This window comes from Gossypium hirsutum, chromosome D09, assembly GCF_007990345.1.
Source record: "Gossypium hirsutum isolate 1008001.06 chromosome D09, Gossypium_hirsutum_v2.1, whole genome shotgun sequence".
Lineage (NCBI taxonomy): Eukaryota > Viridiplantae > Streptophyta > Magnoliopsida > Malvales > Malvaceae > Gossypium > Gossypium hirsutum.
Window position 1 is genome coordinate 47037022 of NC_053445.1, and position 20595 is coordinate 47057616.

Below are 20595 nucleotides of genomic sequence, written 5' to 3' on the forward strand. Positions count from 1 at the left end.
ACACAAACATTACACAATTTCATAAATATTATTTAATTTATTATCATAGCATTGATAATGTTGAATTCACTGGTTGGATAAAAAATCAATAGATATTTCGATTTTTTTTAAAAATTAAATAGATTGAGTCACAAATTAATATTAATTGATTCAAATTAAAAAATTGATTAAATTAAAAGTTGAACTAATTTTCAATATATAATTTTATTAATAATTTCTTTAATCAAATTATCCAAATCAATTAAACCAATAATCTTATCATTGATCCAATTCTTAAAATACTAATAAACCACTGGGCTACATGAAGCCCTTCGCAAGAGATTGGAGTAACTCTTGCTGTTTTAAATGATGAGTTATAATTAGCTTTTTTTTTTTCTTCCTGTTTAATCAAGGGTAAGAGACCCGAGATTTGGTGGCCTTGTAAGGCTACTGGTAGCAAATGGAATGGTTTGTACCCCGAAAAAGAAAAGAAATGATGGGCAACAATTGGACCATCCAGCATGTCACGATCACATAATAACCAACCATTTGCCATCAGAATCAGATTTCAAAACTTCACCATATGCAACACATTTATGGAGTGGACCCATATAATTCCCTAGTTCTGACCTTTACAGTTTTGACCATCAAACTTGTGGATTCTACTCATTTTGCACTCTTCACAATGTCATAATAACCAAACTATTCGGAATCCCAAAATTGATTACAACATATCAACCTGTGCAACACATCAGTGGGGTGGAGATATGGACGTAACTCTTTTATCTATGCAACTTCTATGTTATCTTGGATCCTTTTACTTTTGATCCTCTCCATCTGAGCCATCAACAACTCATGCACCTTCTTCTTCAGCTGCACTCAAAAACACCACAAAGCAATTTCAAAGTAAATCAGTGACAACTTAATAACCATCACCAATCTTTACTGAATGTTCAAAGTCATAGAATGTAAGCTATATAACAAGCAATGCTCCATTTTATGCACACATGACAGGTGAGAAAGAAAAAGGGTTGTGCTGCAGGAGTTCGTTACCATTCCAAAAAAATTGTATGTGAAGTCATGATAATGAAAACTAGATGGAGATTTAAGGAAATAACCTTATCGATTCCATCTTCATTTTTTACTGATACATGGAGTGCACCTTCAGGGCCTATTTTTCGATACTTAACCAATTCAAGATGATCGACTTCCCTATCTTCCGTTATGAAGACTACAGGAGATTCTTTCAACAGATCACATTTTGAGATAACATCAAGCCATAGGTGATTCCCAAACCTTTCACTAATCTCTTTGTATATCATGAACTGCATACAGTAGTATAAAATATAATCATAATGTCTATCTTTAGTACCCAGAAAAATATTTATCCGACCTTTTAAGCAGGAAATGAAGTAAACCAGATCTCATATTGCTTATAAGAAAGATAAACAGAATAAAATAACCACAGGATAAAATCAAAATAACACAAACAAATGACCAAAATACTTAGGAGGACTTGAGTGCCCCTCAAGCAAACATAAATCAGGATATGTTCTGGTTATGTTCCAGATGTCTTAAATCTCACAGATTATATGTTGGCATCACTTCTTTACTGCTAAAAGAAAGAGACCATGGCATACCTGATCAGACGGTGACATACCACACTGTCCTGATAAATCATGAACATAAAGAATTGCTGTTGGCAAATGTGAGAGCACAGCAAGTGTTAACTTTTCCAAATTATTCCTGTCTTCTGCAATGGGCCGGGGGAGTAGGCAAATAAGATTACATAAAAAAACACTTCAGACATATAAGAACTGCAAACAGGATGCAGATGACAATTTTTAGTGTTGAGCTTAAAAGACAGGTAGTCAACCTGTTTACCAGTCAACTAGCATCTAACAAAAGGTTGGGTGTCTTGAAAACACTTTAATCACTTCAGATTCCATAAATAAATAGACTTGAAATAAAGCCACAAGTATAAGAATTTTCAACAATGATGCAGACACAACCAAAGAATAGTTACATTATAGCCAGTTTAGCTCCCCACAATATATTACTCCTCCTTTTCTGTCTCAACCTTATGGACCTTAGTTTTGCCACATATATCTGAATTAGTTACTCAATTACTACCAGGGAAAACCACTACACCTATCAACTCGAGATTTTATTCCTAATTCCATCAAGTCAATGTGAACTTAACAATCGAAATTACATAGAAGCCTTGAGAAAATGTGGTCAAATTCTGAAGGGGAATGGGGGATTAAAAAGGACTTTAGAACCACGTGCATGCTCACTTGTACCAACCTGTCCCAGTTTGCGTGTGCACAGTGATAGCAAGAATGTAATAGAGAGATGGAGAGATGCTGGCCAAGATAATTCTTCAGAATGTATAAAACCAATAAACTAGAAAAAAGAAACCTAACAAACTTCAAGATTCTTTACCATCACATCTCTTCAACAAGCCTGGGGTGTCGGTCACCTGGAAGGAGTTTTAAGTAAATCATAAAAGGTACAAGCTGAAAGCACACAAAATCTTATAAAAAAGACTAACCTGAAAATGCTGGTAGTCTAGAGTAATATGACCCATGAGAATTCCTCTTGTTGTAAAAGGATAGTTGCACACCTAAGGACATAAAAGGAAAACTGTCCGGAAAAGGGAGATAAAAGGTAAATGATAATACCATTTCAGTACAAATGGCACTTGATGGTATGTTGATTTCATATAAATCCCATACAGTTATCCTCGGCCTGTTTCATTCTTTCAACCAGGCAAAACCAGACTATGCTTAGTATATCACCAGTTTCAGATGTAAAGAGACCAAAAGCTAATGCTTCAACCTGAACAGATCTTCTTTACTTACTTACCTATCACTTATTTTAGGAATCACCAAACAAGTTCAGAAATGTCACAACCAGTCACATGTTCAACTTAAAAATTCATAAAAACTAGCAAATTTATAGATTTATGCCCAAAACATTACAAGACTAAACAATAATAGTACAAAACATGACAGAAAAGATGGACCAAACAGGCTAGGGGAGAGATCTCAAGAAATATCTGACAAAGAAAATGACGATTCTTGGCAAAAGCAAAACACCAGCATGGCTATATGAAAACAAGAAAGACAAAGAAGGGAGGTCCTCAGGCGTGGTATTTGGCAACTAGTTCAGTAGACTATGTTATGGATGCCGTTGTGGGCAAGACGAGAAGTCAAAAGCACCAAAGATGAAAAAACGATAAAAACAACTTTGACTAATATTCCTAACTAGAATAATTTATATAGTTAGTACTTCATTGCAATTAAAAGTTTTTAATTTTAGTTTCCTTAATTATAGTTTCTTATTCTACAAGTTAATTTTAGTTTCTTAGTAATAAAATAAGACAAATTATTTATAGAGGTTTATGACTCTATTTCTAACGAGACTAAGGTTAGGAGCTCCCTTTAACGAGTTCCATATATTATTAATCAGAGGTTCTTCTCATGGTAGAAATCGCAACAGGGGAAAAAGCTCCCTCAAAACTTACTTTCAAGTGAATCGCCCAGTGACTCAATCAACAACCTATAACCTTAACAGACCATCTTCTCTTAGAATTCATATGGAAATTTTTCAATACAAATTGGTATTTGACATGGTGTGTCAACCGTTTAGTGCAACCAATTAGCAGCTTTCTTGTCAGTCTGGCTCTTAAAATGTTGAAGAGGGCATGTAGATCGATATCATAAACTATCAAGACTCCTTTCCCTCTCAGTTCTTAATTTTTGAAGTCTTTACTAAAATGTCAACGGTAGATGATTCAAAAATATTAAAAGATCTTTTAGTGGGGTTCAAAAGAAGAAAGAATAGCTATTAGCATGAATCCCTCTTTGCTTTTTTCAGTTAGGACTTTAGATTTTTGTATGTATATCAAGTTTATTAATTTACTTAAGGCAGACAAATTGTTTGAACTATGTTGGGAGACCACAATATCAGAAGCACTCAGATTACCATTAAGAACCATTTTTGGGCTAGACTATTTTTCATAGGAATAAAATTAACACCATTTTTTGCAATGCTACTTTAAGCGATAAAGTACTAATCTAAGAAAATAGCACCCAAACCAAAACCTGCAAGTAGTTGTGCAAACCTCAGGCTTTCCTGTTGAAAGTAGACGGACCAATGATGACTTCCCCACATTTGGTGCTCCAACAAGACACAGAGTTGGCATTTCTAGATCCACAACTGGCATGGCTCTCAAAGTCTGGAAACCAAATAATATGAAGATAAACCATCTTACATATTCCACTTGCAATAAAATGAGCTTTCAAGGCTAAAGTTAAGGATATTCAAGCTTAAGTCATCAAGAAGAAGCTGAAACGGCCTAAAATGTTTCTACTTTGATGCAGCATAAGCACGTTAATCACATAGAATAAAACAATGAGAGGTATTTTCTTTGACAAGTAGGACAAAATTCTGAAAGGATATGACCTTAGAAAAGTAGCAAAACGAACTACAAACATAAAGCACTATTACGAGAGCCAAATAGAATGTCTGTTGGCAGCAATGACTACCATGAACCATCACTTAAACTAAGGAAAGATCATGATTCTAGATGTTTAAAGGTTTGATCCGCATTATACAAACAATCCGATTCTTACAGTCATTCTTGTTCAAGGAAGTCCTTCCTTAATTACCTTAGTAAATAAATATGACACTATGAACCTCCAATGCTAAAAACATAAAGAGAAAGAAATCCTAAAGTTAAAGTTTCCATGATCTCTGAGTAAATTCCTCAACACCAGTGAAGAAATTAATTTTCTAGGAGGATGCATCTGTCAGTTACACCTTAGATGGTTTTCCAGCTACAGAGCAAATCACGTATACAAGCAAAAACATACAGACAACTCAAAAACATGTGATGTAATAAGCCAATCTGCATGCCGAGAAAAAATGTCAAGAAAATTCAATATTGTGAAAAACAAGGGTCAAAAAGTTCAAGGCTAAATATCAACAAACTTCAAATTATAGCATTATTGGATGTCCAACTGAAATTAAGACCAAAGGTTCACACTCAGGTATAAATGTCAAATACTCATATGCATCTCTGTACTTACTTTCCATAAAATGACCTCATATTTGGAGGGGTGAACCCCACATATCCAGCTATGGATTAGGTTATTAAATTTGTTTCATGAGTTCTTGAAAAAAATGAAGAGCCTAAGAAACAGAGATTGTTTAATATTTAGTTCTTGGTTATGCTAAAAGAGATATTTCTAGTTCCTACTTCCACACTCAAAAAGAAATTGTTCTTATATTTTTAGTTATATACTTTTAAGTTAATACTTGTGTTAAACTAGACAATTTAAAAGATTTATGATTATATACCTTTGCAATATACAATAAATCATCAATAGCCTGTCCTTCACACTTGAAGATTTCTTGAAGTTTCTCCAAACCCTACAATAACAGAAAATATACAAAAGTGATAGTACTGAACATCAATAAAAGATCTATATAGCAAAAAGATAATTACTTACCTCAGTCAATCGTTCCTCTGCTTCCTTCTTTGATAAAGACTGCAAAGATTAAATCAATAGATGCTCAATTAGCATTTTCAAACAGACTTTCAAGTTGTACCTTAAACCATATACATACATATGCGTGCGTAGAAAGAGAGAGGGGGGATTATAAATTTATAATTCAATATGCCAATATTGGAGTTTAAAAGCTCCATACGTGGGTTCATATGCTTGCCACATTTATGTTGAACAATATGTTAGTAATTGAGTATTGACTTCCTTCTTTAGAGTTAAAAATGGCACATGGCAAGCATTAAACTCACCAGTAGAATATTTTAACTCCATTGTAAGGTATAGGATTATAATCCATATATAAATCACATGGTCCTTCGATTAGATTTGAAAGAAACAATGTTACTTTGCCTCTTCATTTTCTTAACACACATACTGGACGCATCATAGAGGACAGGGGTGTAAGCGTATGAGTAAGACACTAAAATATATGGGGGAAAACAATGAAAACGTAAAACAGCCCATGCCCAAGTTCAAGCATAAAAAAGTTAAATTTGTATTTAAATGAAACGGGCACATCAAATACAAGGGAGCCCCCCCCCCTTTTTCCCCAAATAAATCTCTCTGACATCTTTCCTTGAAAAGGGTCTTTAAACATCGTTCTAAGGGAAGCACAAATAACCTTGGCACAAAGAGAAGCATGTTCCTTTCCAACAGATACCACCTTCTTCCTAAGAGCATCTACCTTTTTCAGAACCTGTGAGACAATAACCATGTTTTAATATGGCATTGAAAGAATGGAAGAGTGAATGAAACACATATAGTAATACCATAAAACATACAAGGGTAAGACAGTAATAATGTTTAAATATGGCACTGAAAGAAAGGGGGGATGGGTAAATAAACCTTCCACAAACAATAATAAAACTGACACAGATATCATTTTGCTTAGTTTTAGATGTTATTCCACTGGGACAGCACTAAAGCTCAAAATTTTGTTTCTAAAAGTCATTCATTTTGCTTATAGATGAATGGATAAAAAGCATCATAATTCTTCGCATATATAACAAGACCATCTAAGGTAAAAAGAAGAGTGAGCTATTAATGAGTACCTCTTCATAATTTCCAGCCCCAAATGTCAACTCAATAAGAGATCGCTCATAAGGATGCAAATAGATTCTTTTGGGGAAATTCTCTATGTACCCTCTCAGTGGAACTGCCAATTCCTGAAGATAAAGTTTAAAAAAATGTTAAATTCAAGCAATATATTCATTACTGCAAGCTACAAGTTTTCCTTTATTACAAAAAGAACAGACACTGGAATAAGATCATACTTTCATCAGTGCATCGAGTTGCTTTGCACCTCTATTTCGTTCTCTCTTTGCTACATTTGCAATGCCTAGGTAGGAAACCAAATGTCATGCTAAACCAACAGTTTGACTTGTTGAACTAAATATAACATGAGCAAATGAATTTATTCAAATCTATGTTGCTTTGACTCTTCATTTGTCTTGAAGCACTCGTGTCTGACATATGAGTATAGGGATATAACCTCCAAGAATTCTCCAGATACATGGCAAAACTTGTAAAAAATTTGACCATGCCAATGTCGGACACATTCCCTTATCAAGGACTCGCACCCAAATCCCAAGTGACATAGTATTCAATTACCTTTTGTAGGCAAGACCCTTTTCGCCTTCCTTGAAGCAGATTGGAAAATATCAACTGATGGCATCACCATTGGCAGCTTCTGAAATGCACCAATAGTTTCTACTTTTGCCAATGACTGATCCTAAGAACAAAATATAAAGCCACCAAAAAATCCATTTTTCAGCATAATGAATATCATATTGTTAATGTGCTTGACTAATTATAGTCATGAGAATAATCATATATCATTAAATTCCATCATCTCAGATTAAAGACATGAAGTTGGAAATTTCAAACATTAGTCTACATGTAGGATGAGAAATGGTCATAAAAATGCCAAAATCATTGACAAACGGTCACTTAGACTATGAAACTCGGTATTTAGTGATATATAATGGGCACGTGACAGACCACTTTCTTGTCTCTTAAAAAATTTCCAATAACATCCATGAAGATACGTAGTTAGCCCTTAAAATAGAAGACACAATAATGCATGAGCCATAGGTACAATAATATATCAAAGTTTAGAAAAACAGTATCTTGCCTAAAAGCTTTCCAACAATGCAGCAGAGGCATTTGCTAGCTTTAAAAATAAATAAATAAATAAATAAATAAATAAAATAGCTGCTTAATCCACCATCAGAAATTCAGAAGAACAAATAACCTTGGGTTTAGTTTGGGGAGTGGGTACATAGCTTGCTTTGACGAGCTCGCAAGCGAAAGTCTGCACGTTTCTACACAAGCACAAGGTCTTGTGCTTTATAGGCCTCTGCATCTGGTACCAACCTAAATTTGGAGAGCAAAGATGGGAACAAGAGAAAGTAATTTATCATTAAAAATGAAATAAGAAGGAAGCTTATATACCTCTTGAGAAGCGGAAGGTTGTTGAAAGATATCTGGAACAAGGGAGGTGGCATGACTCAAGTAGACTAAAGGCGCAGCTCATTCCCCCCAACCACTTGAGAAGCCAATCGCAACTAGGCCCAAAGTTTACCAAACGGTTCCGACTCCTGCCTGCGCCACGGCAAAGCCAGAGATAGACAGATAACTGAGATAAGAGTGAGTTCCGTCGCGTGTGTTTTTTCTCTTTGGGAAATGAATACTAGTACTACGGGCCTAGCAGGCCAAGCCCTTCCGGTTTTAGAAATATTGTTTTTATTTATTTATTGTTATTATTAGTAGTAGTATATTTCTTATCCATTGTTAATTATTTTTAAGAAAATTTAAAAGTTAAAATATGTCAAAAATTTATATTCTTTGTATACTTAGAATTTATATCCATATTTTCTTTCCGAGAATTATTTCCCTTCACATTTTTGGATCCAATTATTAATACTATTAAAAGAATTATTAAATTTTTTACTGTGACATTGAAATTTTAAAAATACTCACTTAATAGTTATATAATAAAAAATTCGACATTATAATGAATCTAAATTTATCAAAAAATTTAACGGTATTAACAATTCTTAAAAATTTACGCAATATTTTAATCAAAATAAAATATTTAAAATAACTAACGGTATTATAAAAATTGACCTACTAAATTATTTTAAAAATATAAAACATATGATTAAATTTTAAATTTAAGTAGAGTATAAGATTAAAATTTAACTATTATTACATAATCTCAAAATACTCTATTAGGACAGTGATCAAATAAGGAAGCCTTAGAGCATTCTATTGACAAGTTGAGTATGCCCTTTAAATGATTGTCTATACAAACTTTCATTTCAATTTCTAAAAAAAAAAAATAGTAATTGATTATATACAAACTTAAAATGTGTTGTTCGATAAAATTTTAAGAGATTTCGCAGAAAAAAAACACTAGAGTCCTCAAAAGTCCTATACTAGATATAGCACCGAGGCTTTAAAAAGGTCTTGTTTGATGGGGCATTTGAGCCTTAAGAGGCTTCGCCAAGTACAACATTGAGGTCCTCAAAAGGCTATTGATGCTTGATTAATCTACTTCCTTAGTAATAGTTTTTTTAACAAGTTTAGGCTTTACAAGGCATAGCCCGATGGGATATTAGAGCCTCAAGAGGCTTTGTCGAAAATGACATTAGGGCCTTCAAAAGGCCTATGTTGGAGGCCTCATTGGGGCTTTAAGAAGACTTGCCTAATGAGGCACCAGAGCCTCAAAAGGTTTCACAAAGTGTGACGTTGGGGCCCTCAAGAAGTCATTGGTGTTTAAACAAGTTGCTTTGTTAGTAATCACATGTTAAGTGAGTTGGGACATTACAAGGCCTCGCATTGTAATGATTTGAATGTCAGTTGTATTGAAAATTACAGTTTTGAGATCCCATTTCGATCAATGGAACTCGTAAATATTTTTATTAAGATATTTACAGAGTTTTATATGGGTGAATTAAATTTTTGATAAATAAATTATTTGAAATTGTGCTTAACTAGGATTCAGGGGCTAAGGAGGAAGTTCTAGCCAAAGGTTTTCAAATTTTAAACCTACCATTGGTTAATTTAATTTAGTCATTTTCTTTTATAATTTTTATGTTTTTGAGATTATGAGAGTTTAATCTAGTTAGTCCATGTATCAATTTATAAAACTGTTAAAGTTTTAAAAATTGCAATAGTTGAGAATTGAAAGTTTTAAGTGCTAAATTGATACATTTTAAGCTTAAATGTGAAAAAAGATTAATACGTAAATTAAATTGATAATTTCATACATTAGGAACTAAATTGAATAAAATGTAAAATTAACTGTAGAAATAAGAAATAAGAGGTCGTTGATGGATTATAGTGAAATTAGATTTCAAATTAGAGTTTTATACAGAAAGTTAGATTAGTTCTAATTTAAAGGATTAAATTGAATAAAATACAAAATTTATATAAAATGACAATTGATTGTGAATTTGGTTGGATATTAATAATAATGTATGTTTATGTTAATTATTAGGTTTTTTAAAGAGAAATTAGTATCATACAATTTGGAGGTATAAGACAAGTCCCATCAACCTAACAAAAGTTTCAACATTAACATCAAAAAAAGATTATAACACATTAATAATTGGCTTTATTACAATTCAAGAATGATATATTTGAATTGATTGCAAGTTGATAGAAAAGAGAATTACGAGAGGAAGAAAAATACAGGTAATACCAGCTCGGAATCCGCACCTTAATTATGCAAAACAAAAGAGAATTAGCAAAGGGATCGATGAAAAAAGCGCAAGTTTTTAATTCCAACTTTTTTTTTGTAGAAAACTCCACCATTATTTTAAACATACCAAATCGGGTCAAAGACTAACAAATTCCACCCAGAGCCGCACAGTTGCCGGCAATCTCCACCACTGAGTAAATGCCAGGCCCAGGTCCCCACCTCATGTATGCTATGAGCTCGGGCCTAGCTCTGACCCATCTCACCAGGGGACGTTTCTCCCCTCACCACACCCTTACCTATACTCTCAACGCCTTCTTCGGCCCTGACACAGGCTCCTTCTCGGAGTGGCTAACCTCTGTTCTCTTCCTTGATTCTTCCGTTCTCGCTTTTTTAGCTGATTCAATCCATCACCCTGTTTATTATGTCTTGATTCTGGGGCTTCCTTTATGCCTTTTCTACTCCTGGGCATCAGGTGTTTTGGTGAAAAGAAGCCTTCTTGATTCTGTTTCAGGGGTGAGCTGTTTTAAAGTGGATCAGGATTCTTATTTCTTTTATTTACTTTTATTGTGGGAAAATAGAAAGATATTTTTTTTTGATAAATGATCTGTTGGTTGAGCCGTAGATTTGGTAGGTTTTGTTTTCTTGTTTATTGATTTGAGTGCACATGGCACCTTTTTTTGCAACAGTTCTGTATGGCCAATGCTGTTAGATTGATGAAAATGGTGATGAATATCAAATGAGTTCTCTGCCTTTGTTTATGAACAAGTTACTTAGCTAAAACTATTTGTTTCAGTTGCATCAAATGATTTGTAATGTCATATCTTGTTATGTGTGTACTTTATTTGTCAGGTGCCACTTTCAAGGAAGCAATGCTTATTGTTGATATCAGCTGGTTCTTTTTCCCACTTTTTCCTTGACCATTTATTTGAGGTGAATTTTAGAGATTCCTTTTTTCATGACATGTGGCTAATTGTATCTGATTTGTTTATTCCCCGGTAATTAGCATGTAAGTGTCGTTATGCAATATGATGATGGAAATTGTTGCAAAATAGTTTGCCAATGCAAAGGAAATTGATGTTTGAGGATGGACAATTCTGTTTCTTTTTGTGACAGAAATCATGAACTTATTAGTCAAAATGCTATACTGACTGCATAATTATGATTCGATGGCTCATTGGAGAGGAGGGTGTAAAAGTTGTCTTGGTATGGCACAGCAGTGTACTGGGTGCTAAGGAAATGTATGTGTGGATTGGCATGCGCAAGCATATCCAATTTATCATTAAGATCTCATTGAGAAGTTTAAAGTTTGTTTGTTGCTTATTCATGATTTGTGCTTAAATGCAGATTCCTGAAAATGGACATTAGGGCCGTTGTTGGGTTAGGGAACAGTTTGGACTTTGTAAGAAGGCAAATAATATGAATTATCCTATGAGAGGGGGAGTTACAATACTTGTTTTCATGGTTGTTCCACCTTGAAATAATTAGATATGGTTAATTTATTCAATCATTAGGTAGCAATTAATGCTTTTTTAAGCATGATTTAATTTGTTTTTCTGGTAGCTTCCTTGAGATGAGTTACTGTAGTTTCTTTGCTCCCATCCTTTGTCATTGCACCTATATCACACAGTGCTACATGATATGATACAAAAGAATTGAATTATTGTCTTGCCACCTTGCTGGATTACCATGTTAGGGATCATCTGGTTTGGTCATGTTAGGAGTATTATGATTTAAATAGTGTTAGAGGCCCTTTTATATGATTACACCGAGTGATATGAACATTCCTTGTTAAGGCATTCTCTTCTCTTGAATATCAGGTATCTTATCTGGGGTGCATATTTTGAAAAATGAAGTACAAGAAGAAAATGCTAGTTATTAGGGTATGATTTTCCCTTACAACCAAACAGAAACGAAATCTTTTGTAACTAGGAAGTTACTTTCTGCATAATTTTAACAATTGAATGCTTGGAAGGGCTTATGTTTCATGTCTTTGGTCAGCATCATTGAATGTCTTGTTTTCTATAAGGCTCTGAGTCTTTGTTTTCTTGCAATACCTTGTGTGACATTTGCGCCTTGCACGTATCCAGACTTAGGAATGTCAATATGACTCTCAAAGATTCATGGATAAACATAAAAGAAGTTGTATTATACTCGTTACAAACTCATACATATCCAATGCTCACACCCGATTTCAAGTGACATAGCTTATCTTTATTTTTTGTTCAGCATTTCTTTTGCATAATTTTGTAGACCTTATACAAAGATAAACATACAGGAAAATGGTAAGTCATCCATGTATACTTGGATATTGAGCACTGGCTGGTGGATAAACCGTGCACCTGTTAACCCAGATGCTGTGGTTGTAGTTGGATTCCTGTGCACTTGTTTAATTGGTGGCTTCATTTACATCAACAGGTGCTTATTTCTCACATTTGATATGTTTGTTTGATCTTATCATTTTCAGCTTTGAGTTTGAGTCTTGAGGAACTAATATTTTACACAATCCTGTTTGCAGAGTGGGGTTGCCAAAATCTACCAGAAAACAATCATACCAATCAATGAAACTTATTATGATCATAGCAAGCCTGTATTCTTTCTGGTGTGCAAGCCAAATATACTGGGCTAATCCTCGACGGCCAGCAGTTGGCGAAGAAGCTGATCTTGGAGTCCTTGTATTCTTGGCTACCTACTTTCTTCTTCCCCATGGTCTCTGTATATTGTCCATGAACTCCGAGGATCTCCACACCGATCATATCCCTCTTTAATGGAGAAATTCAGCAACCTTATGCTAAGAAAAAAAAGAATAGTGTCTGCCGAAAAGGAAAAAGAAAAGGAAGAGGCTGCTCTGTATTTAGAATTACTTGTGTTTGTGTCCTAGGGTTGGAGGTGAAGTTTTTAGTGAAAAGGATGAAAGGAACTTACTGAAGTTTTTGGGGAATCCCTATAGTATCTGCTAGAAAGTACTGACTGAAGTTTGGAGAGCATTCCATCTTAACATGGTAAAAATGTGATTTTTAGTTCATAAAATCAATCTATCCATCCATTTGCTAAAAGAATGAAGTTGAATTTCAATAGAGATTGATTAATTACTTTTTGAGGCATTATATTAACTCTTAAGGAGGGGAACTTTTAAATTTTTATGCATGAATATTAGGAGTCCTAAAATTCAATTGTTATGTTCTTTATATGCTAAGTGTGTTATTTTCTCACAACACTTTCAAAAACATTTTTTAGCTGCAATAGCAATGCCAAATGAATTTGTTTCCTAACAAGAACTCATCCCAATATTTCGTATACTTCAACAAGTATACTTTAGATATTAGTTGTATGCATCAAGGCTAACATACGTTTATATTTACATTAATCACGAATGTTTTAAAAAAACATAGCTTTGATCTTATACTTATAAATCCTCATAACCGTTTGTAGAGCTTATGTCTGGTGGGCTTCATCCAATTATTGATCTTATTAATCATGCCACAAAAATGAAAGAAGATCTTTTATCACTTTAACAGAGCGTTAAGTTTTTATGACTGCCAAAGTCGATCCACTCTAGAGCATATCTGAACACTAGTGACTACCACTTCTAATTCACAATGGACACTTACATGAATTAAGCTCTAGATTCCTATCAACTCTTGCTATTATCGGGCTCGCACGTACCTTCCCACTCTTGCTATTAACTTTATAAGTCGCTTGACTTGGATACCTAGCCAGGTCATTATGAATGGCCAAAGGGGGTGGCTTCAGTAATGTGAGTGTTGGTGTCATAGAAATGCTAATCCGAGCCCCCTTTGCCCCTTGGTATGGTGTTGGTTCCTAGCTTTTGTAGTGTGCTTGGTAGGTAGGGAATGTTAGGGTATGGGTTTGCCGGATGTGCTGTTACAAGAGCCGGTGACAGGCCCGTTTGTTACAGTTTTGAAGCTGAAATAAAGTGCTAGTTTATTACAATTGGGCATAACAAAGAAATCCTAATCAACTTGATATCAAACCTAAATCAAATGTGACCCAAACAAAAACAAGTTATTACATTAGAGAAAATGAGATCTCTTGGCCTTCAAAGAAAACTGTAGCATGCTTATCAACTGAAGCAGAATATAAAGCCCTTGCCAACGCAGCAGCTGGGTTTATAATCTCTTATCTGAGTTGCAAGTTCTCCAAACTAAACCGACTTTGATTCTATGTGATTATGTTTGAGCAACTTATCTTTTTCTTTTTGGCACATAGAGCAACATGTCATTTTGCAAGTCCTATTTTCATATTTAAGATTAATATTATAGTAAATATTATCGCTAGTTAATTATAATTATTGTGTCTATCACTCCCTAGTCCAGTAAATGAAAGCAAAATGTATATTTGGTCAACTCAGTTTTTTATATAATATTGACATAATCTATTTTTGAAGCAAGTATAGTTTTTAAATTAATGAAGGAATATTGACACTCTAACCTCTCGCATTATCTTTTAATTATCACAACTTACTTTTAGTCCAAATTTACAGGGCAGAGAAATCAGGCTCCACAGGCTTAAACATTTTGGGCATTTTTAAGATGGAATCATCTTGGTTAATCCGGGAAACCGTCTTCTTTGCTCCTTTTCTAGTGTTTTTAGCAAATTTAGAAGCCAGTATGGTGATACCTAGATGCTGGGCATGGTTGGCTTGATCCGAGGATGAAGCATCGCCATCCTCATATTCTGCACCAGCCCCATCGTCCATGTCATACATGTCATCATACAACTGTTCTTGTTTTGCTAGCTCAATGGCCAGCCTTTTCCTCTTGTACCGTCTCCAAGCAGCTTGAATAAAGCATGCTCCCCAAGTCCTCCATTGGTGAGAATAGTATCTGAACGCATGTTGCAGTTTCTTGCTATGCAGTCTCTTAAATTGTTTAGCCACATATCTGAGATCCCAGGCACGGAGAGCAAAGGCCTCAACTTCTGTAATTGACTTCACCGTTCGGGTTGACAATGGAAGATTTATGATGGAGTCTGAATGTGGAATCAAGGCCCATGTCAGCAACTCTTCACCACAAAAGTCACCAGGTCCAAGGGTTATCGAATTGTAAAACCCTGTTCGACCCCCGTTGGTTGTCGAGCTTTCGACTTTGCCTCGAATGATGAAAAGCATCTCCTGAACTGGATCATCTTCTCGGACAAGGAACATGTCGTTGGTGTTCAGGGACGAGACAAGGCGTTCACATATGGCATCTAGTAGCTGGTCATCCATCTGAGCAAAAAATGGAACCTGAAACCAAAACCAGGCATCTACTTAAGTATTACTGGTTACATTGGGGTAACCACACAACAAATACTTACACGGCGAACAAGGGCAAGACAGAGATGCCTTTGAATTTGACGCCGGAGATCCAAGGGTAAGGACTTCAATATAGCTTCTTCATCAACACCTCTTGTGGCAGTCCATTGATAGTTAACGAACCGGCGCACACGATCTTGCAAATCTGGTGGCAATTGCCGGTGTCTCATCCACTCTTCTGTATCTCTTCGTCGAATTCTCCACTCTTCTAGTCTAGCTGTAGTAGATTGAAGATAGCCCTTCAAGAAATGCAAAAGGTTCAATGGTAAGATAGCCATTATGTTTTTTAAGTCACAATCAAGTTAGCAAAATGATAAAAATTTACCTGCATGTTGCCTATGAGATGTGAGAAGAAGACTAGACCACATATGCAAATAATAATGCAAAATAAAGTTTCTGAACTCAGAGTACTTGTCATAATACTTTGTCCATAAGAACTGCATATATAACATATAATTGTTGCAGGTGTTAGAAAAACAACAACAAAAAAACTAATTTTAATACCTAATGCAATCAAACTAAATATATACCATAAATTTTTCAAACCCCACCAAAGGCAGTAAAAGTATTTATCAGGGAAATCCGATGAGGCAACATTGTTGGTAAAAGCATCAGAAAACATTCCAAACTGAAAATCTTTGTCATCATCATTCAAAGCATCGCAATTGATGATCACATTAGTTTTCTTGAGCCAAGCGTTCCGTGCAGACTTTCCGACGGTATTACAATCAAGGAAGTAAGGATTACATGAGGGTGAATGTGTGGAATTCATCTCTTTTGAACATTCTATTCTCCAGCACTCGTACTGCCGTTGAATCGACAACACATACCATGAAGCTCCCAACACCTGCACTGACAATTTAAAACCATAATTACAGATACCTTAGCATGGCAGCTTCATGTTAACATCATCGTGTAACAGCACTCACATGGCTAGCTAGCGTATACAGAACGAGATTGTATGCTGCCCCTGACCAAGCAGTCTTGGCGACAACTCCCGTAGTTTTAATAATCCGTCGATTAATCGGAAACATGATTAAGAATCGAGGAATATATTGAAGGAGGACAATGAAAGAAAGTGTATGGTTAGCATGAGCAGCCGTTGCACTTTTCGATGCCGGAATTATGAACCAGATGACAATCTGAGAAGCAATAAAACGAAATCAACGCCTGCAAAACTATATCAATCAACAAACCTCTAGCTGCAAGTTGTTGTTCAAGCAATTTTCCAGTTGTGGTTCATAGGGTTTGGCATGGGGAAAAATAAAAGGATATTGTACAAAAAAGATAATGGTAATATAATGAAAAAGTGACTGAGAAACCTGAGGGAGAGGGAGGGCAGCAGCAAGATCAATGATGAAACTGGACTTCAAGTAGCGAATGGCGATGGCCTTTCGATCCATTACGAGCTCTCCCCTTCCGAAAACCCTAGAAGAGGGTGCGACAAATGCAGTCCTGAACTTGATGGTGATGTGAATGAAAAAGAACAAGTCTGCGACGGTACGGAAGAAGGTGACAAAGATACCTAAGCCTAGATCGATTTGCATGCAACCTGGGGCACCAATAACGGGAAGGAAAAAGTAGAGAGGGTCCAAAAACAAGGCAACGAGGCATGTGCAAAGAATAATGTAGTTCCATTTGGTTAGAGTGGGGCTTCCAGGATCAAGGACTTGATTCCACCATGGAACTTCCCGCCTCAGATTTGACAACTCTGAGAAGGTCTTTGGGAGCCGTCCGAAGCGGGTGGACGCGTACCGATGGAGGTGATTCATCTTCCACCAATATTAACAATCAATAATTAATAACTCATATTAAACTCTTTTTTTTCCATCAGATAATTACGAATAACAAAAAAAAAGTGTTTAGAAATTACTTACGGTGGTAGGGATTTCCCTGCAAAACCCCGGCTTGGCATGGACGATGGAAAGGTAAAGAGAGAAGCAGAAGAGGATTGGGTTTGAGAGATTTTTCCAAGTATGGAAGGCCTAGCTACTTCTGCGGATTTTCATGGGCAATTTGAGCGCCAAACAAAGCAATAAACTAATTAATGCAACTTTTATTATTGGCTTGTTTAATCAAAACAAATATGTTAGATATTGCACACCGGTGGAAAAAAATGAAAGACAATAGTAACTTCAAATATTTTTTAAATTACTCCTAAAATACTGTTTTCAAAAAAATTATAAATTCCCCCTTAATATCTATTTATTAAGAAATTTTTAAATAAAAAATAATTATACCATTTTTATTATTTATCTATAATATATTTAAAAATACGAGTTTGAAAAAAATTTTGAACTGACAAGAATATCTTTTATTTTCATCTTATTACTAAATTCACATTTAAAAATAATTATGGTATTTAATTTAAGATTATTAATATAGATATAAATATAAATTTTGGGAGTTAATTTTCTAAAATAATAACTAAATCGATATAATATATAAAAGTTGATGGCTAAATTTATTATTATATTAATTTTTTAACTACCACGTCACCCTTCCTTTAGATACTTAACAGAAATAGACAAAAACAAAACAATCTCAATTAGTAAGTTTTTTTTAAAAATATTTATGTATTTTATATATGTCTTTGAATTTTTTTAGATTTAAGATCAAATTGAGATCATTTGTAAATTTTAAGAGTTAATTTTTAAAAAATATTATGACTAAATTAATATAATATGTAAAAATTGAGAATTAAATTTGTTATTATACCTTTTTTTAACTACCATGTCAACTTGTCATTTGTGATTTTAACAAAAATAACTAAAATGACCGAGCTATATAACATGAGTGCTTAAATTGAAAAAAATATATATTTTGAATGCCTAAAATAAAATAAAAAAATTAATAATTAAGTAATATCATTTTGTAACTATGGTCATTGCACAACTTTTTTTTAATCTCATCATTTTCTTTAAATTTATTGTCATCCACAAATACCTGTTTTAGTTGCAGGACAACAAATTTACGCAACAATATTTTATTCTTATTAAGAATTTTTTGTGATTACAATTCCACGTGTTATTTTATTTTTATATCCAAGTTTCATAGTTTCGAGTTTTATTTATTATGTAAATTTCATGTGTGAAATGATGATCAAAACAAAATCGTGTTAGTTTTACAATTTTATTTACAGAGCAAATTTGTATTCAGAATGATTTTGCCTATTATTTCATGAATAAATACTATTGCTAACGTTCGGTATTTTATATTTTAATTTTTAGTAATTATATTAGTTTATCAAAGTCGAAATTCCAGTGTTGATGGAATTTTTCGGAATTTTACAAGTATTTCCTAACAACGATAATTTTTTTTAATTCCAGTGTTTTAGTCATGAATTTAGACAATTTTAAAATAGTTTGGATTTTTTAAATGATTATATTTAAGTTAAAAATAATATTATTATATAAGACTATTGTACTTGGATATTTCTTTTGAAAAATAAATATTATTCAAACTATTGATATGTGATTAATTTATACGTTCCAATTTATTATTTTATATAACATTTATATAAACAAGCAATAATCTAAAACTAACTAGTAAAGTAATATACCGTTAACATGTAAGGGTAACCCTTATTGCTTTTAATTAAATTAATTATATATATAAATATATAATAAACATTGAAGTCTCTCAACCTATAAATAAAAAGATAATGCATTTTAGCGTACTTAAACTTACATCCTTCTGCATTGACAACAATATTCATATAAATCAAATTAACAAATATGATATTTAAAAACAATATTGAAGCTAAATAAATTGTTAATTCAAATTTGGTTGTATTTGTCGTAATATTCAAAGAAATCAAAATTTTTGAATTTTTTTTTCTTAACTTTCTGCCTATTCGACGTTGTTAAAAAGTCACAACTAATAAATATAGTCAATTAATTATTGTTGTTGCCAATAATTAAAAATTTACCTATGTTTTTGTAATACTTTAAAGTAATTTAAAACATATCAATTAATTGTTATCATTGAAATATTTAAAGAATCTTATTCACTTAATTATTTTTGAGAAAAATATATATATGTTTGAAATAATTTTATTATAAGTTCTGATTATATTTATTCTTTTTGACAAAATTATTAGAACTACACATAATCCTTTTCGAACACATAAATAATATTAGAATCATTATATGATCTTATCCTGTTGACATGGATGAAATTTTGAGAGTAACTGTTCATATCAAAGAGTGGCAGTTTATATCAACAACCGTGACCATAATGGCAACAAAGCAAAAAAATGAGAAAAAACGAGGGAAAGAGAAGACGGAAAGAAAAGAGGAGGGAGGGGAGGGAATGTGAAAGAAAGAAATGGAAGGATAAAACATAGAATAAAAAAAGAAATAGAAAATGAAAGAAAAGGGAAATAATGATATCATCATGATGTCATTGTTTGATACTGCCACTTGTCCTAGAGTTAAGGTGTTAGACTCGGATACCAATATAATTAATAAAAAAAAGTTTGGGTATCAATTCGTGACAAAAAAAATCTTAAATACCAATTTTTGAGAAATATTGAACAAATTCGGATACCAATTTTATATTTAACCTTAAGTACTAATACGAGATTACAAAAGAAAATTAAATAATCAAGTTCCAATACATTTTTGACACATGACACTTCTATTTAAAACAATTATTTACAATTTAGATAAATTACTCTTTTACTCCTTACCTTTTAATATTTTTAAGTTGGTTCATGCTTTTTATTTAAAGTTTTTCTTTATTTTTTATTTATTAAATATAAAGTTGATTTTAAACAAATTATCTATTTATTTTAAAATTTTACTTAATTGAATTATGTTTTAATATTGTAATATTAAAATTAATGAATATTAAATCATTAAGATTCAAATATAATTTTTTAAAAAGACACATATTAATAACATTTATTAATTTATATTTATATTTTTCAAATATAATAAGAGTTTACAATCTTTGAGCAAAGATAAAGATAAAATTAGAAAAATTAAACATGAACAATTTTAATATAAAAAAACAAT

The 20595-nt window shown here is 33.2% G+C and overlaps 3 protein-coding genes and 1 long non-coding RNA gene across 10 annotated transcripts; 2 read left to right on the plus strand and 2 right to left on the minus strand.

The window, feature by feature from the left end:
* Positions 1-514: 514 nt before the first annotated feature.
* LOC107890916 (nucleolar GTP-binding protein 1) lies at positions 515-8269 on the minus strand. 3 transcript variants are annotated; one of them, XM_041101017.1, is made up of 14 exons: positions 8007-8269; positions 7807-7928; positions 7164-7284; positions 6827-6891; positions 6605-6718; positions 6175-6249; positions 5499-5537; positions 5347-5418; positions 4109-4222; positions 2534-2605; positions 2425-2461; positions 1620-1729; positions 1098-1304; positions 515-852 (listed from the first exon to the last, which is right to left on the minus strand). In XM_041101017.1, exons 1-14 carry the CDS (start codon positions 8086-8088, stop codon positions 766-768), a joined length of 1317 nt encoding a protein of 438 aa, XP_040956951.1. In that variant the 5' UTR covers positions 8089-8269; the 3' UTR covers positions 515-765. The 3 variants fall into 3 exon arrangements, with proteins under 3 accessions (XP_040956951.1, XP_016671011.2, XP_016671012.2); XM_016815522.2 differs by having other exon boundaries at positions 1620-1732; XM_016815523.2 differs by having other exon boundaries at positions 1620-1732; positions 7164-7278; positions 8007-8267.
* A 1891-nt stretch (positions 8270-10160) lies between these two features.
* On the plus strand, positions 10161-13364 carry LOC107890915 (uncharacterized). 3 transcript variants are annotated; one of them, XM_041101019.1, is made up of 5 exons: positions 10230-10253; positions 10361-10773; positions 11110-11190; positions 12536-12675; positions 12776-13364. In XM_041101019.1, exons 2-5 carry the CDS (start codon positions 10459-10461, stop codon positions 13023-13025), a joined length of 786 nt encoding a protein of 261 aa, XP_040956953.1. In that variant the 5' UTR covers positions 10230-10253; positions 10361-10458; the 3' UTR covers positions 13026-13364. The 3 variants fall into 3 exon arrangements, with proteins under 3 accessions (XP_016671009.2, XP_016671010.1, XP_040956953.1); XM_016815520.2 differs by having other exon boundaries at positions 10161-10773; XM_016815521.2 differs by lacking the exon at positions 11110-11190 and having other exon boundaries at positions 10161-10773.
* On the plus strand, positions 11197-11764 carry LOC121220956 (uncharacterized). Its single transcript, XR_005918233.1, has 2 exons — positions 11197-11498; positions 11605-11764. It is a non-coding gene; the product is annotated as an uncharacterized lncRNA (long non-coding RNA).
* A 1251-nt stretch (positions 13365-14615) lies between the features above and the next one.
* LOC107890914 (probable cyclic nucleotide-gated ion channel 16) lies at positions 14616-17611 on the minus strand. 3 transcript variants are annotated; one of them, XM_041101020.1, is made up of 7 exons: positions 17452-17611; positions 16897-17346; positions 16504-16716; positions 16126-16421; positions 15900-16011; positions 15577-15813; positions 14616-15505 (listed from the first exon to the last, which is right to left on the minus strand). In XM_041101020.1, exons 2-7 carry the CDS (start codon positions 17344-17346, stop codon positions 14756-14758), a joined length of 2058 nt encoding a protein of 685 aa, XP_040956954.1. In that variant the 5' UTR covers positions 17452-17611; the 3' UTR covers positions 14616-14755. The 3 variants fall into 3 exon arrangements, with proteins under 3 accessions (XP_040956954.1, XP_016671007.1, XP_016671008.1); XM_016815518.2 differs by having other exon boundaries at positions 16105-16421; XM_016815519.2 differs by having other exon boundaries at positions 16105-16421; positions 17468-17596.
* Positions 17612-20595: the final 2984 nt, after the last annotated feature.